At 41.4% G+C, this 15,997-nt stretch overlaps 1 protein-coding gene across 2 annotated transcripts; it reads right to left on the bottom strand.

Annotated features, from left to right (window-relative positions):
- Window positions 1-201: 201 nt before the first annotated feature.
- Window positions 202-15,770, bottom strand: FKBP14 (FKBP prolyl isomerase 14). Of its 2 annotated transcripts, XM_045004548.1 has the most exons (5): window positions 15,388-15,770; window positions 15,080-15,299; window positions 12,646-12,797; window positions 9,732-9,859; window positions 202-4,597 (listed from the first exon to the last, which is right to left on the bottom strand). In XM_045004548.1, the coding sequence occupies exons 2-5, from the start codon at window positions 15,274-15,276 to the stop codon at window positions 4,439-4,441; spliced, it is 636 nt and encodes a 211-aa protein (XP_044860483.1). In that variant the 5' UTR covers window positions 15,277-15,299; window positions 15,388-15,770; the 3' UTR covers window positions 202-4,438. The 2 variants fall into 2 exon arrangements, with proteins under 2 accessions (XP_044860483.1, XP_044860482.1); XM_045004547.1 differs by having other exon boundaries at window positions 15,080-15,710.
- Between the last annotated feature and the right edge of the window lie 227 nt (window positions 15,771-15,997).

Raw genomic sequence — 15,997 nt, 5'->3', positions numbered from 1 at the left:
GAGAGAGAGAGAAACAGCTAGAAATTCCACAAGGCACAGAGAAGGCAGCAAGGAGGCCTTAGGGACAGCCAGAGAAACACTTGTACCATGATCCTAAGAGAAAGCTAAGAGTGCGTTTGGGTGGAGTGCTGGCTGGAAAGAGGCTTGCAGGGGGGGGGGCAGGGGAAAAAACACAAATAAACAATCTGCTGTGTTCAGGGAAACAGGGTTTTATTTACATCCTTTGTAAATCAACTGCAGCAAGACAACAAGAAAGTCTTAAAAACAATTTCAGTATATAAGCAGGACTCCCAAAGCCTTGACAAAAGCTGTCTTGTTCTAAAACATAGCAAATCTAAAATTTACATATAAAATGGGCTTTTAGGGATGATCCTGTTCCCGTTGCCTTCAATGGGTGAAGGATTCAGTCTCTAATCACTATACGGCAGCTATGAATGAGCACAGTGTGTACTGTCTTATATAACCACAAAACAGTAAGGAAACTGTAGAAGGCACAGCAGGCTACACAACTGCAGAGAAGAGCCCCAGTACATTATAATATCACTAATGAGCAATCTCCAGGTCTTCAGCACAACATTTACAAACATTTAAAAAGTTTGTTTCTATGAAAGTATATACTGCATGCACAACCCACTTGAAATTTCACCAGGTACCAAACAGTTACAAATTTTCCCTCTTCCTTTAATGTTTGTTACATCAGCTGCATCTTTATCGCAGGCACAATGATCCTACTGGCAGTATAGCCTATGGATTAACTAGCAGGTGTACTTCAGCAATACAGTCAGAATTATTTGTACCCAAGAAGTCTCCTCATCTTGACAGAGATACACAAATGGTAAAATTGTTGAACGTGCTTCCTGAACCTATTGCTGACTTGTCAGTCTTGAGAGATTTGTTTTGAGCACAACTGAAGGATTTTTACAGCTACCGCAAACTAAGGAAGTAGATCTTCGACTGCTGGGAGTCCCCATAGCTACACTGATTTCAGCAGAACTATGCCAGGTTACACCAGCTAAGGACCTGGCCCCTGAAGCTCTAATATTCTAGTGGTGTGTGTGTATATTTATATATTTACACATTTGCTAAGTTATTTCACTATTAGTGTTTTTAAGAATCTAACTGGTAATAGGAAAACTTCACAGTTTTCACCAATCCAGCTCTTCCATTGAACATGAGACACAATGCTTACATGAACCCTTTATCCCCTGTCTGAGATGCAGTAACCAAAGACAACATGCTTGTCAGCTACTGCAATAACATTCCAAAAGTAATATTTAAAAAAAAAATCTCTTATAGAAAAGAGGAAAGGAATCCAAGCATCAAAGTAATAGAAATATGCACCTTTGTGCTAATTTATCTTCATCTGATCCCACATCCCTTACAGCCCCCATCCTCTTTCCCCCAAAGCAGCGAGTTGTAGAACAGGACCTTTTCCCCCTTTGCACAGAATATTTTCTGAAGTAAAAAAAAATGCTTAGTTCAGAGCAAACACCTCCTCCCGCCACTGGTTTCAGAAGATCAGATTCTGTTGCAAATTAATAGGGCCCTGAAAATCTGCAGATATCCACAGACTATTTTTGTGGATCGGCTGCAGATACAAATTTTGTATCTGCGCAGGGTGCTATAAATTAACATATCTTAACTGACAGACTGTAGTGACTATAGCTCCATTCCTGCACATGCTTAGCTTTAAGAATGTGCATAGTCAAGTTGGACTTCTGTGCGTAAAGCAGGATTGTGGCACATATGGACTAGAAGTTACAAGGGGAGAATTCTCTCCCTTGTTCCAGAAGAGCAATAGTTTGAAGTATCAAAGGAACGCAAGACTGACAGCTCAGGGGTGAGCTGCATCTGTGATCTCTCCTGCAGCCCTTATACGTGACAGACCTCTACCTCAGTATTACCAGAGGCCAAATGTTCAAAAAAATCATGAGTCAGGCTCACCACAAATCATGAAATTGGCTTTAAAGTCCTAAGATTATGTTAAAATAATAGATTTGGTGTTCTTTTTATTTTCCTTCTGCTTTTTAAGTGTTTAGGGTGCACCAGGGTCACATTTTGAAGCTTTCACCAGTCACGAGGGCTAGAAATTTACTTTTTCTTTAAAACTGAAGGCTGAAATCATCACATATCCACTTGACTCTAGAAGCTGGGGCTTTAAAGGAAAAAACAAACAAACAAAAAGAGACAAAATCATCAGGGTGGGCAACATTGCTATCTGCAGTCTTCACAGAATGGAATTCAGTTCACCCCACTTTAGACTGGATCATAGGCTACAATACCCTGCATTTCCCCATCATCCTGCCATAGTTACAGTTTGAGCAATACTTTATACCTTCACGAGTGCACCCCGCAGGTGACAGACTCTGTTATCTTCACCTCTCCCTAGTGGAACCCTCCAGGGCCGCCCAGAGAATTCAAGGGGCCTGGGGCAAAGCAATTTCGGGGGCCCCTTCCATAGAAAAAAGTTGCAATACTATAGAATACTATATTCTCGTGGGGGCCCCTGCAGGGCCAAGGGCAAATTGCCCCACTTGCCCTCCCCCCGGGGCTGCCCCAGAACCCTGTGGTTCTACCACTCTCACCTGGATCCTGGAGTGACAGCCCGTTTCCAATCATGTTAACACAAGACACCTGACTGTAATTGGTACTTGCAAGAAGCTTTCCTCAGATCCTGTAACCAGCAGCTGAATGATTGAAGTGAGACTCTAAACAGCTTCTTCCAAACAGACAAATTGTCTATTAACCCAAGAGCAGAGAAAAGCAAACTCTGTATGCTTAGATCTTATTTGGAACTCTTAGCTGCCTTTGACATTGCACTAGGCCTGCGTCCCAGGCTGACTGCTCTTCACGAACAGCCCTTGACCAGTGAAGCCACCTCCATCTCTAAAGGAAGATTAACTGTTTAGTGCCCCTTTTATCTTGGGACCCCAGCCTTGGTGAGCCAGGTGTGCAATTTTGCCTGGCCCCTGGAAGCAGCATCTTCCCAATTGATAGCCCAGCCACTATTCCCTTAACTCCCATGAAGTCTTATCTTGTTGCAGGCTGTTGTTTTGTTTCCTGCTTGCTCTTCCTTAGAGCTCCTTTTGGTTTAACTCCCCAAGACAGACTAAGCAATATCAAGCAGGTAAAGAGAAAGATCTTCCACTTTCTCCATGACAAATGTTGCACAATAAGACGTTCATGCCTTGAACATATTTTTCTAAGTCACTTTATTGTTTAAAATATCAGCACACTTGATCTTCAATTTATTTTTGTACTACTCATGAAATACTGCATTTTACAGTATACACCTCTGCAACTCTAAATACTACTTTCCCCCAACGGGCAACGTAAAAAAGACAAAACAAAAACCCCACAACTATTTAAGGCAGTGACAGGAATTGGACCAATGTGGGTGTCCTTGTGACCATTTCACTTCCTCTCAGGATACCTTTTCCCCTCATAGCTAAGCAACTTAAAACTTGAGCATTCAGCCTAAGGTATATTTAGTAGGTCAAAGAAAACATGTGGTCTCTCTGCACCAATGCAAGTTTCTTAATTCCAATGCATAAGATACTGATTAGCATCGTAAGTTTTCCACTAAGTGTAGGTGTTGTGCTGTAACTTGATACGTGTACAAATATCTCAAAAATAGCCCTTCCCTCCCCAACCCAACTGGAATGTTAATAACTGACAGTTTAAATAAATAGCAAAAACAACTGGCAACATCTAACTCCTACCTTGGTTCTAGGCTCATATCACTGAAATAAATACAAAATGAATCATTGGTTTTGTTGGTGCACTAAGGAAGCTTACTATATTTATAAAAATAAACCAGTGGAAGACAGTAATTTTTCTTATTCTGTCCCACGTAGATTACACTATATTGCTACAGCTGAGAAGGCTCATAACATGTCACACCTTTGTAGTCCACCTCTTTTTGACAGCTTCAGGAAAATTAGTTGGCACTTCTTTTCTTGTGCTTTTCCAAACACAGATTTGCAAAGGAAAATAATGCCATATAACTGAAGTCACTGATTTAAAATTAAACCACCTTTATATTATTAAATAAGGAGAGAGAGAGCGAGAGAGAGAGAGATCGAGCGCACGCACAGAAGAAGGAAATGCAAGGCAGATAAAGCACTGGAGTTTCATTTTAGAAAGTTTGTTATATGGCAAGTTTTTGTTTTTATAATTGCAAAATAAGTTAATACAAAATAAGGGTTCATACAACCAAAACCACTGTTACTGCATAAACCTTTTCAACTGCTGCACAAAAAGGCTTAATTTCAATACCTAAAAATAGTAAACAGTTTGGATCATCTTTTGAATATGAAAAAACAAAGTAGTGTTTCTTCTGTTCCAGTAGAAACTGCCAGCGCTGAACACGGAATCAAAAATGTTACAAAAAACTTGACACCATAAGTTGCTTCATAGAAAATTCTGTCAGGCTTCTCTACAGCTCGTCATGCTTGTATGTGAACTCTCTGGCAGATATAAATCCATCATGGTCTTCATCTTCTTTATCAAATATGTCGTCAGCCAAAACATCATGATAGCTGTCATTTACTGGTGCTCCATGCTTTTCAAATTCCTTCTTCAAATATGCTTTCACCTGTTGGGCAAGATAGATTAATAGTTTTTAGGGCTGTTAAGCGATTAAAAACATTAATTGTGATTAATTGCACTGTTAAATAAATACCATTTATTTAAATATTTTTGATGTTTTCTACATTTTCAAATATACTGATTTCAATTACAACACAGAATACAAAGTGTACAATGCTCACTTTCTATTTATTTTTATTACAAGTAAAAAACCCCCAAAAGAAACAGTATTTTCAATTCACCTAATACAAATACTGTAGTGCAATCTCTTTATCATGAAAGCTGAACTTACAAATGTAGAATTATGTACGAAAAAAACTGTATTCAAAAATAAAACCATGTAAAATTTTAGAACCTGCAAGTCCATTCAGTTGTACTTCTTGTTTAGCCAACCACTCATACAAGTTTACATTTGCAGGAGATAATGCTGCCCGTTTCTTGTTTACAATGTCACCAAAAAGTGAGAACAGGCCTTCAAATGGTACTGTTGTAGCTGGAGTCGCAAGATATTTACGTGCCAGATGTGCTAAAGATTCATATGTCCCTTCATTCTTCAACCGCCATTCCAGGGGACAGGCACCCATGCTGATGACGGGTTCTGCTCGATAACAATCCAAAGTGTGGACCAACGCATGTTCATTTTCAGCATCTGACTCAGAAGGTTGATTTTCTTTTTTGGTGGTTTGGGTTCTGTAGTTTCGGAGTGTTGCTCTTTTAAGGCTTCTGAAAACATGCTCCACACCTCGCTCTGCTCAGATTTTGGAGGGCACTTCAGATTCTTAAACATTGGGTTGAGCGCTGTAGCTATTTTTAGAAATCTCACATTGGTACCTTCTTTGCGTTTTGTGAAATCTGCAGTGAAAATGTTCATAAAATGAACATCATCATCCGAGAGTGCTACAACATGAAATATATGGCAGAATGTGGGTAAAACAGAGCAAGAGACAAAAAAAAATGCGTTAATTAAATTTGTAACGAGTGTCATCAGCATGGAAGCATGTCCTCTGCAAAGGTGGCTAAAGCACAAAGGTGCATATAAATGTTTAGCATATTTGGCACGTAAATACCTTGCAATGCCGGCTACAAAAGTGCCATGCGAATATACTGTTCTCACTTTAAGGTGACATTGTAAACAAGAAGCAGGTAGCATTACTTCCCATAAATGTAAACAAACTTGTTTGTCTTAGCAATCTGTAAGTTGCACTTTCATGACAAAAAGTTTGCACTGCAATACTTGTATGAGGTGAATTGAAAAATACTATTTCTTTTGTTTACAAATATTTGTACTGTAAAATTGATAAATAATATACACTTTGATGTCAAATACAACACAGAATACAATATATATGAAAATGTAGAAAAACGAATAAATTTCAATTGGTATTCTATTGTTTAACAGTGTGATTAAAACTGTGATTAATCGCGATTAATTTGAGTTAATCACGTGAGCTAACTATGATTAATCAACAGCCCTAATAGTTTTCATCATAAAGACTTTATTAAAATTCAGTTAATGGCGAAGAGACAGGCCTAGGAAAAGCTATCATATTTGTTACGGGTGTACTGGACAATAAATATCTACCGTATATTCTCAATCATAAGCCGGTTTGTTTATAAGCCCCCGCTCCCCAAGATGGATAAGTAAAAATGGAAATTTTTTATAACCTGTTCATAAGCCGACCCTATAATTCAGGGGTCAGCAAACTTTGGCTCCTGGGCCATCAGGAGAAGCTGCTGATGGGCTGAGATGGTTAGGTTTACCTCCGTGCGGCTCGAGGTAAACAAAGTGTCCCAGCATGCCAGCTGCTAACCCTGACAGGCCGGGACAGCAACTGGTGGGGAAATTTTTTGGGGGGGGGAGAAGCTGAGAGTCAGGGGAGTAACCCTGTGACCACCCCCTACATGACCCCCCCCCAAGCTCAGGACCCCCACACTCTCCCCATCCCATCCCTTCCCACCTTATCTGGGGAGGATGTCTCTGGCCTGGCTGAAGCTGCTCCAGCAGGCTGGGCAGCAAGGCCACAGCCTGCTCCGGTGGGCCAGACCAGGTAGTGCGGCCGCAGCATGTTCCAGCAGGCTGGGCTGGGTGGCATGGCCGCAGCGTGCTCTGGCGGGCCGGGTGGTGCAGCCACAGCCTGGTCTGGGGGGTGGGGCCGAGCAGCATGGCTGCAGCCTGCCAGCCCTGGAGCTGCAGCTGCTTTGGAGGCTGGGGGGGAGAGCAGTGTGGCCAGAAGCAGAGAGACTTTGGCCCTGCCTCTTCCCTTCTGTGTCTGCTGGCTCTCCTTGCTCCCTCTGTTGGGGGGGAGGGGCTGTGTCCCACCTCTCCCTCTCTATACCCGTTCGTAAGCCGACCCTCTTCTCTGGTGCTTCCCTTTTTTACTAAAAAAAAAATTCGGCTTATGAACAAGTATATACGGTATGTCTCATTGTCACTAAGGATATAAGCTTGTCTGATAGATTTCTGCAGCCTACCTCAGAAATGATAGCAAGGTCTTTGGTATCTAAGACAATAAAAATAGCAGGCAAAAGTCATCATAGCTTTAGAGTATATGCCAGAAAACTCTGTCATTTAAGTTTGTCTGTACTGTAAAGTGACTATAACTATAGAATGGAAATTTTTGGCTTCCAGTTATTTAGAGAGCAAAATAATTTCTCTAGCTCACAAATATCAGACGATAGTGTAATATCCACCTAACCAAAAAAAAAAAAACCCAAACAAACCCACAAACCAACTAAACAAACAAACAAAAAATTAACCTCAGATCTTTATCAACTTATTGGGTTGAGTTTCTAGACCAAAATATATTTGGGAAACTGTCCACTACCAGCATTTACTGCGGGAACAGAAATCACTATATTAAAAAAAAATTATTCTGACACCAGAAAAACCCCACAATAAAAATCTTACCTATAAGACATGTATTTAAAAATTACTAAAACTCACTGCTGGAACATACAGTTATCTCCTTGTGCGAGTCTGCATAGGTAACATTTAATTATTCTGAGTGACAACTCAATCCTCATTCAGTTGTCTGAAGTTTATCCATCTTAAATCCTTAGAGTTCTAAACCCTACAACGTTCTACTGAGGTAGGAAGATACTGTAAATGAGGTAATTACAGAGGACTTACCCTGCAATACCCAAGATTTGTTTAGGATTGATTTAACACCAAGCCAATGGGTCATATTTTCTGAGTTTTAAAATCTGTTGTATCCACATCTGTACACTGTTTTGTAGCATGTGTTATGGTAAATCAACAGGCATTAATATATCGATAATTTGCAAGGCTGGCTAACACAGTGCATTAGGGACCTGGATCAGTCTTTAAGCTCTAATTCCTGTCCTCGACTGAAAACAAAAAAAGTTGTTTTGTGGTCTCACCTAGCCCCCTAATGCAGGAGTTCCCAAACTTTTCCCCCCTGAGGCCCACCTGTGCAGCTGCAGTAGGCATCGTGGCCCACTATTAACATGCATCCATCAGGTAGAGGGCACTGCAGGGCACGCAAGGCCCCTCGCCTCAGCAGGGACCAGGGCCAGTGAGAGGGCAAAAGGGCCAGGCAGATGCCACAGCCAGCCCCCACCAACACCTTCCACCTCAGCAGCACGCTGAGTGCCTTGAGCTCAGCAGCTGGCAGGCCTGCCCCAGTCACCCACACAGCACCCTGGCCTGCCTCACATGCTCTGACTGCCCGGGAAACAGGGCACTGGGTGGGGGCCATCATCAGCTGCCACTCCACCAACATATATAATTTTTGGGGAGCAGGGCAGCAACAGCCCTCATGCCCCCACCGCCCCCAAACTCCACCCACAGTGAACCACCTGGGACTGTGTTGCAGCCTACAGTTTGGGAATCCCTGCCCTAATGGATGGTTTGGCTCATCACAAAAGCTACATTGTGTAACTGGTATGCACTGGTATAATTCAATAAGAAGGAAACAAGTCTGAAATACCAGGAAAGATCCAGGATAGGATTGTTGTACATGCAGAAGCCTGCCTGGCTAGAGAGTTTTTGATTTTCAGTTTAAAATAAAATAAACCACCACTTAAATAGTTTTTTGACCTGTGTTTGAAGAATAAGTGTTGAAACCTGCAGTTCTTTCCACTATTAAGTTCTATATTAAAGCAGATTCCCAATTAGAAAATTGGCCAGCAGAGGATGAACAATGTTGAAGGCTGCATCCTTTCAGGAAGGTCACATGATGAAGTGCCATCGGATGTTGGTGTTACAGCAGTAAGATTTGAAATCTAAGCTGTGGTACAAAAACCAGAAACTGACAAAGTTTAAAGTAATCTTTAACTTCTAAAAAGTTTTAAGTCACACAAATTAATATTAAAATTCTAAGTGGTTCAAACCACACTAAGAATGGACGACAGGAGGATGGATCAGTTGATGCTTACCTGTTCTGTTCATTCCCTCTGAAGCACCTGGCACTGGCCACCATTGGAAGACAGGATACTGGACTAGATGGATCTTTGGTCTGACCCAGTATGGCTATTCTTATGTTATGTTAACCTCGGCCTCCATCCTGCACATGAGCAGTCTCTATAGACTAAAGGCCCTTGCCTAGCACTAGCTAGATCAAACCTTAGTCCACTAGACCCTTTTTTGACAAATATTAAATTTTACTTTTATGAAAAGGAAGAGTTCCCTTTTGTAAAGAGTTCACTTTATTTAAGGACAGGTTTCAGAGTAGCAGACATGTTAGTCTTTATCCGCAAAAAGAACAGGAGACTAACAAATTTATTTGAGCATAAGCTTTCGTGGGCTACAGCCCACTTCATCGGGTGCATAGAATGGAACATACAGTAAGGAGATATATATATATATATATATATACACATACGGTGGGCCATCTTGATTATCACTACAAAAGATTTTTTTCCTCCTGCTGATAATAGCTCATCTTAATTAATTAGCCTCTTATAGTTCGTATGGCAACTTCCACCTTTTCATGTTCTGTGTGTGTATATATATCTTCTTACTGTATGTTCCATGCTATGCATTTGATGAAGTGAGCTGAAGCCCACGAAAGCTTATGCTCAAATACATTTGTTAGTCTCTAAGGTGCCACAAGTACGCCTGTTCTTTTCACTTTATTTAATTTGTTTAACTTTGTTGAGTAGTTAGTTAGCACACTCACCTCATCCTTGGATAGCTTCCAGTCATCATTAAGATCCATCTGTTGGAATGACTCGTGAGATCTCGGTCCACTTCTAATTTCTAGAAGGTCAATGTTGAATATCAGCGTGCTCTCAGGTGGAATTTTTCCTACCGAAGATGTTAAACATTGAGACAAATTAAGTGTTACATTCAGTACCTTAGAAAGTCCATCAATATTTGGGCAAAGTCTTCTATTAATCCAGTTTCATTAAAGTTGTTTAGGATTGCTAGTGACTGAATTAATAAGGATTACTGTGTGTGTGGTAGAGTGCAGGTATGGATTTGACCCATTCAAACTGTAAGTGGCCTCTGATCCTGCTGTGAGTGAAACACATATGTTACTTTACACATGCATCCCATTGAAGACAGGTATGCATTTAAGTCAATCCACAAACATCAAGTGTTTTGAAAAGACAAGGTTCTTGGATCTGTCAGCCTCAAGCTGCAGAGCGTAGATCAGGAGGTAGTTTTGTAAAAGGTGGTCTCCTTACTGCCCCATCTTGAATGGGGATCTAAATTAGGCTGGCTGCGGATGGCACCAAAGGGCCGCAGATATGGCAGCTGAGGATAGCCAGAGCCTAAGAAAGCCCTGGCCATGTTCCCTATATCAGCAGCGGAGATGGGAAAGATGTCACAGGACTGCTCTATGCTGGGGTGATCCTCTCATTGCTGGCTCTAGGGCTGTAGCGCAGAATTCCAACCTTTTAAATAATGTTGTTGGTTAATCTGATTGTACCTGTGTGCTCAGTGTACATGCACTAAGTGAATTACTTCATTTTAGATGCTTGAATAGGCTGCTGGTTTTCTGATGGCGACGCAGAAAACAGTCCACTTTTGGCTCAGAATGGTTGGAATTTATCACACACTGGCTTTACCAACATGTTATCTTTTAGCATTTAGGTCCAGTCAGTAAGATCATTTAAATGATTTAACATTTGAGGCACACAGCTATCAGAAGCACATTTTCATCGTTGACACGCCACTTAATTTTGTGCCTACTGTGCAACGCCTACAGGAGTAGAATACACATCCTTGCTTTTGCTCCCAGACGACAGCTCCCTGCCCCTAACAATATCCTCACAGCTCTGAAACAGTTTCCTCCATGCCATCTCTTCTACTACTTGCCTGATAGGGTGCTAATGATCTCCAGAAAGCTCAGCTACTCTGACTCACAGAGATTCTAACAGAGAGATTCTAACAGCCTTTTAGCATGTGCACAACTGAAAGGGGAAAGTGAGTGGGTGGTGATTCTTCTTAAGGTGACAGGAAGGAGTGAAACTCATTTTCCAGGTGAGAGATCAAGGGCAGCACCAAGGATGAAGGGCCTGGGGACAGCATGTATGTATTGAAGAAAGAAAATGGACCGGTTATTCCACATACCTGCTGAGTGTATTATTTGAAAAGAGCTGTAGGCAGGCACACACTTACAAAGTTTTCTGAAGCAAATTATTTCTTATGGCAACTGTCAGGTTTGTTTAACTCTTCAGCAGGCCTTTAAATATACAAAACAAAGTAGCATGGTGTGTATTGACAATTCTTCCTTAGAAATCTGGGGGCTAGCTCGCCACCGCCTTGTATCGTAATTATTGACACTTGTGCTAAATAAGTGTGCATAAAGTGGCACCAAGTGAAAATGGTAGCATTTGACATCCTTTCTGTGTAGTTATTTACACCTGGGTATGGTAGTAGAGAATTAGGCACCATGGGTGTCCTGCTGGCAAAAGACTAGCCAGGGTGCATTAATTTAAATGGCATGTTAAAAGCTTCATTATTGCATAATTTCTGGAAGACAAAAAACAGTGCTTCTAGAAAGCTATAACTGAAAGTTTTATTTTAAGGGAAAGTGTGTTTAGTTGCCCTCCACCTCTTACTCCTCCAATTTTGCCAGAATACACACAGTATATGGAGTCAAGTATTCCCAATTCCTAAACTAGTTTTGTATTATGAGAAGGCATAGCAGAAGAGTTAAATTTCCTTAGAGAATACTTACTCCATCTGCATTAAAGGTCACACATTGCCTTAGAGCCACATGACACAGGCAACCCCCATGATGCAAGTACTTAGCCCTATTAACAGTTCAAATAATAATATTTTTTATAAATCACTTAATGTTGTAGGCCAACAGCTAGCTATCTCCAGTTTGGACACTCTTGTCCCAAAGAGAAATCTGGAACTGTTTGTCATCTTGGAAAGTGACAAAATCACTGCTAAAGCTAGATAAAGTGATGCAGAGCCACATTACCACCATTAAGTCTGATAAATCACTACTACAGCGGAGAGACAAGTCTTTACAGTGGATATCCTTACTGCTGTGCTAGGGGCTGGTCAGTCACACCACCTTGTTGAAGTAGTGCAATAGCTGACTTCCATTCAGGGCGGGCTAAATGCTGGAACAATTAAATGCCTCTTTGTTTAGCAATAGCTGAAACAATGGAAAACCCCTACCCAAATACAAGACCATAGCAAGCCTGGGAAATGGCTGGGATTTCCCAGTGGTCTAACAAACAGAGGGGCAGAGGACTGATGTGATTCCAGGTGTGTATCAGCACACATGCCATAGAAACATACTGAGAAGGCAGCAAGGAAGGCCAACAACCAGAGAAGAACTTGACATTGAGAAAGAGCTAAGGGAGAGAGTTTTTGGGTTGAGTGCTGGCTGGAAAGAGGCTTAGTTTCTTTGTTCACAGTTCCATCTCCTGCTGCTTGATTCCTATTGTGTTCAGGAAAACAGGACTTTATGTACATTCTTTGTAAATAAGCAGGATTGCATCAATTTCTCTTCCTAATGGAAACAACCTACAAGACCTCAAAAATCTGTTAACTGTTTAGGACAAAAGAGGTAACAATACAGGTTTAGGAATGCGTTGAGCTTGAGGAGGATTTAAAAGTATTACCTTTTCCTTCTTTTCCGTAAGCAAGGGATGGAGGAATAGTTAGTTGCCGCTTTTCTCCTACACACATATCATTCAAACCTTTGTCCCAGCCTTTAATGGCTTCCTTTATGCCAAGTGTAAACCACATAGGTTGACCATTGTTATGCTTGTGGCTGGAAAAAATGGAACAAAATATTTTAGTCCCTAAATTGTTTAGTATGTCCAAGAAGAGTAACCATTATACTAAATGGCTGAACTGACTCATACTGCAGAGTTACAGCACTAAACCCCTAAACAATAACGTTGCACCTTTTTAGTGACAGCAGACCTAGTCCTTGCACATCTGAAGCATAGGAAAAAGCAGTGAAATTAAAAATAAAACCTCACCCTACACATGAAGATGTTGGTGCCTAGAGCCAGCACATTTTCTTTTTGTACTGGAAGCAGCAAATCTAATAATTTGTATCTCTGATCACTGGTTTCCATTTAGTTACTGATCATTGTAGAAATGGAATCATACTGTTAAGAACATACAGTCATGGCTGTATTGATTAGTTGGTAGACAATAAAGCCTGAGGTTGTTTCTGAACCTCGATGGTATATTGTAAAATATGTAGTATGTTTTAAATTGTTAACTGTGTTTGTCTTTTGAAATAACCATGTCAGGTAGAAACTCACAGCAGCCATTATGAACCAACAACACTACACAACTGATGTGTAAGTTTAGCACAGAGGAAGTAAACGGATACAGGGAGAAATTTTAGTTTAGATAGGTAGAACGTAACCCCTCCCTTCCAAACTGAAATTTGGCTAGTATACCAGGGCGATAACCACTGTACAGCATACCATAGGATTCCTAGGCACCACTCCAATGTTCTTAACCATGCGAGTAATCACACTCATAATTTTTTCTAAATATGTTGTTAAATAAGTCAATAAAATTGCACTGAATTCAATCCCACTGACTTGCATGGGACTTAACACGTGTTTAACTTTAAGTGCATGTTCAAATGCTCACTTAGATCTGAATGGGACACTTGCACATTTCAAATACAGAACATGTGCAAGTACTTTGCTGAAATGAGGCCTTAGCAACTACAAGACTCAGGACCTCTACTTTAGGCATCATTCAGAAGTCACTGCTAGCAGCTCAGTGCTGCTGTGTACTATGATGGAATATTATTAGTTGTACTACAATAGAAAAAAAAAGTGCCTCAAAAACCATTTTATGGAGTATTTGGGTTTTCTACAAAGTCTCCCATCCAAGTAGTGACCAGGCCCAATTTTGTTTAGTTTAAATCTAAGCACTTCAGAGCTGTACATTAGAATCTTTCTTAACCAGTATAGCTGGTTGAAAACACTGTGAAAATTTGTCACCATTTTCATTGATATTTTGTTTTTATCTGATTTTTCTGACCAGCTGTATTTACCAGATACTGAAAGAAGACACCATTTGGTGAGAGATTTTAGTTAAGACTGATCTGTAAAGAAAGAACAAGCAGTCGGTACTAGTTGGACTCTTGTAGAAAGACATATTATGGACCTCGCCTGCAAACATTTAAGCATGTTCACTGCTCCTCATCACCATAGCATCTGAGTTTCATGTAAACTCAGTATCAGTAGTGAAGCTGACTTCATGGAATTTCTGGCTCTTCTCCCTTTTGGAGATAAAATGTCTGTTTAAAAATAGTAGATTTTTTTTGGGCTGATTTATTTTAGGGAATTTTTGGGGGTGGGGGAGGTGGGTGGTGAGGCGAGGGGAAGAGTGATGTTTAGATAGAAGATGTCCATGTTGCAATTACAACTTTTCCTGGAATGGAAATTACTTTTTAAAGTGAAAGGTTCTACAAAGTTTCCTAGAGAGAGATTCTGGATTGGCCCAATCTCCTCTGGAAACTTGTTCTATAATCAGATGTCCCTTTCTGCACATGAGAAGCCCCACGGAGCTACTCAAGACTATTTATGAGCATAAAGTTAATCATGTATATTTGCAAGATTGAGGCCAATATCTGAATTGTAAAACGTTGTGTAAGGCCCACATCCTTCAAGGGGCTCCATGAGGGTCTGTCTGTATGGAGCAACTTGGATGTTTGGGTAGTTTTATTTTTGGGTCTTCATTGGACATGAGGGTGAGGAGGAAGAAAGTGGGGAACACAGATCACATCCTTAAGAGAAAATTAAAAAACAAAACCAAGTACATTCCATCAGTTATATTTCAAGAGAGGGAATTAATTAGGGACACTTTATTGTTAAAATGAGTATATTGGGGTATGTATATATTGATGGGGTTTAGCTGTTTTACACATATATCCTAGTGCAATGGAGCTTAGGCAATCACTGTCCACGCATCTAATCTCTTTTTAAAGATGACCAAAATTGCCAACGAAAGCTTTAAACCAGCACCTAGTGTCTTAGCTATATGTATTTATCTTACATGCTTGAAAGAGTTACTTACGTGGAGTGAAACATTGAACCATCTTTTTCCAAGTAGCCTTCATAATGCACCAACATCATATCCCCCCATTTGGTTTTCCTCTGACAGATGAATGGCTTCTGGAGCACCTCAATCTTCACTTCTGCTTCTGGGATAAGAGCGCCAGTCACACAGGTAACAACCATACAGAAAAGGGGAGCCCAAAATGCAACCCTCATCCTTGGGTCAGTCACAGCAGGGGCTATTTTCTCAAAAAGAAAAAAAAAATCTAGGTGACGGCTGCATAAAGGAGTTTTATACAGCTGGGAGCCTGGAGCAAGGACCCTCACCTCTCCTTCGTCAATTACATTCAGTGCCTTTCGCAGCCGCCTTAAAGTGCTCCCAATATTGTCAGCACGAGAGGATTCGGTCTTCCCTTGCACACCGATGCGGCCAAGCGGTGAGTTTTGCAGGGCACTTAAGGCAGGTTTCGCTGTAATCAGGCTCCCCAGGGGCTCCAGCCCCCTGCAGAGGTGGGTGGAGCTGGGGGAAGAGGAGGGAGCCACATCCACCCTCGGCTCACCCCTCCCTCCCCAGCAGCACGCACACGTGGCAAACTCATCCCAAACCAGGCTCAAAACTTCAGCTGGCGGACCCCTGCCCACATGAGCCTGGCTCCTCTTCCTCTGATTGGTTCTCCCTAGGGGGCGGGCCAGAAAATGTCGCCATATATTGGAACGCAGACCTGTCTGTTTTCCCTCCCGCCCAACCGACAGCCAGCGCCGATCAGCGCTCGCCGAAAGTGATTGGTGCTCCCGGAAGAGAACGTTCGTACACTGTCCGGCCTTGTTGGAATCCTCACACAATTGAATCGGCTCCCGTGCGCCTCCGATTGGGTGGCGCTGTTGCCGGATCAGCATTCTTATTGGTTCCCGGAAGCCACGGGCTTTGGATGTTTCA

Source organism: Mauremys mutica, chromosome 2, assembly GCF_020497125.1.
Source record: "Mauremys mutica isolate MM-2020 ecotype Southern chromosome 2, ASM2049712v1, whole genome shotgun sequence".
Classification (NCBI taxonomy): domain Eukaryota; kingdom Metazoa; phylum Chordata; order Testudines; family Geoemydidae; genus Mauremys; species Mauremys mutica.
The sequence above is the reverse complement of the archived record's forward strand: the minus strand, read 5'-3'. Positions and strand labels throughout refer to the sequence as shown.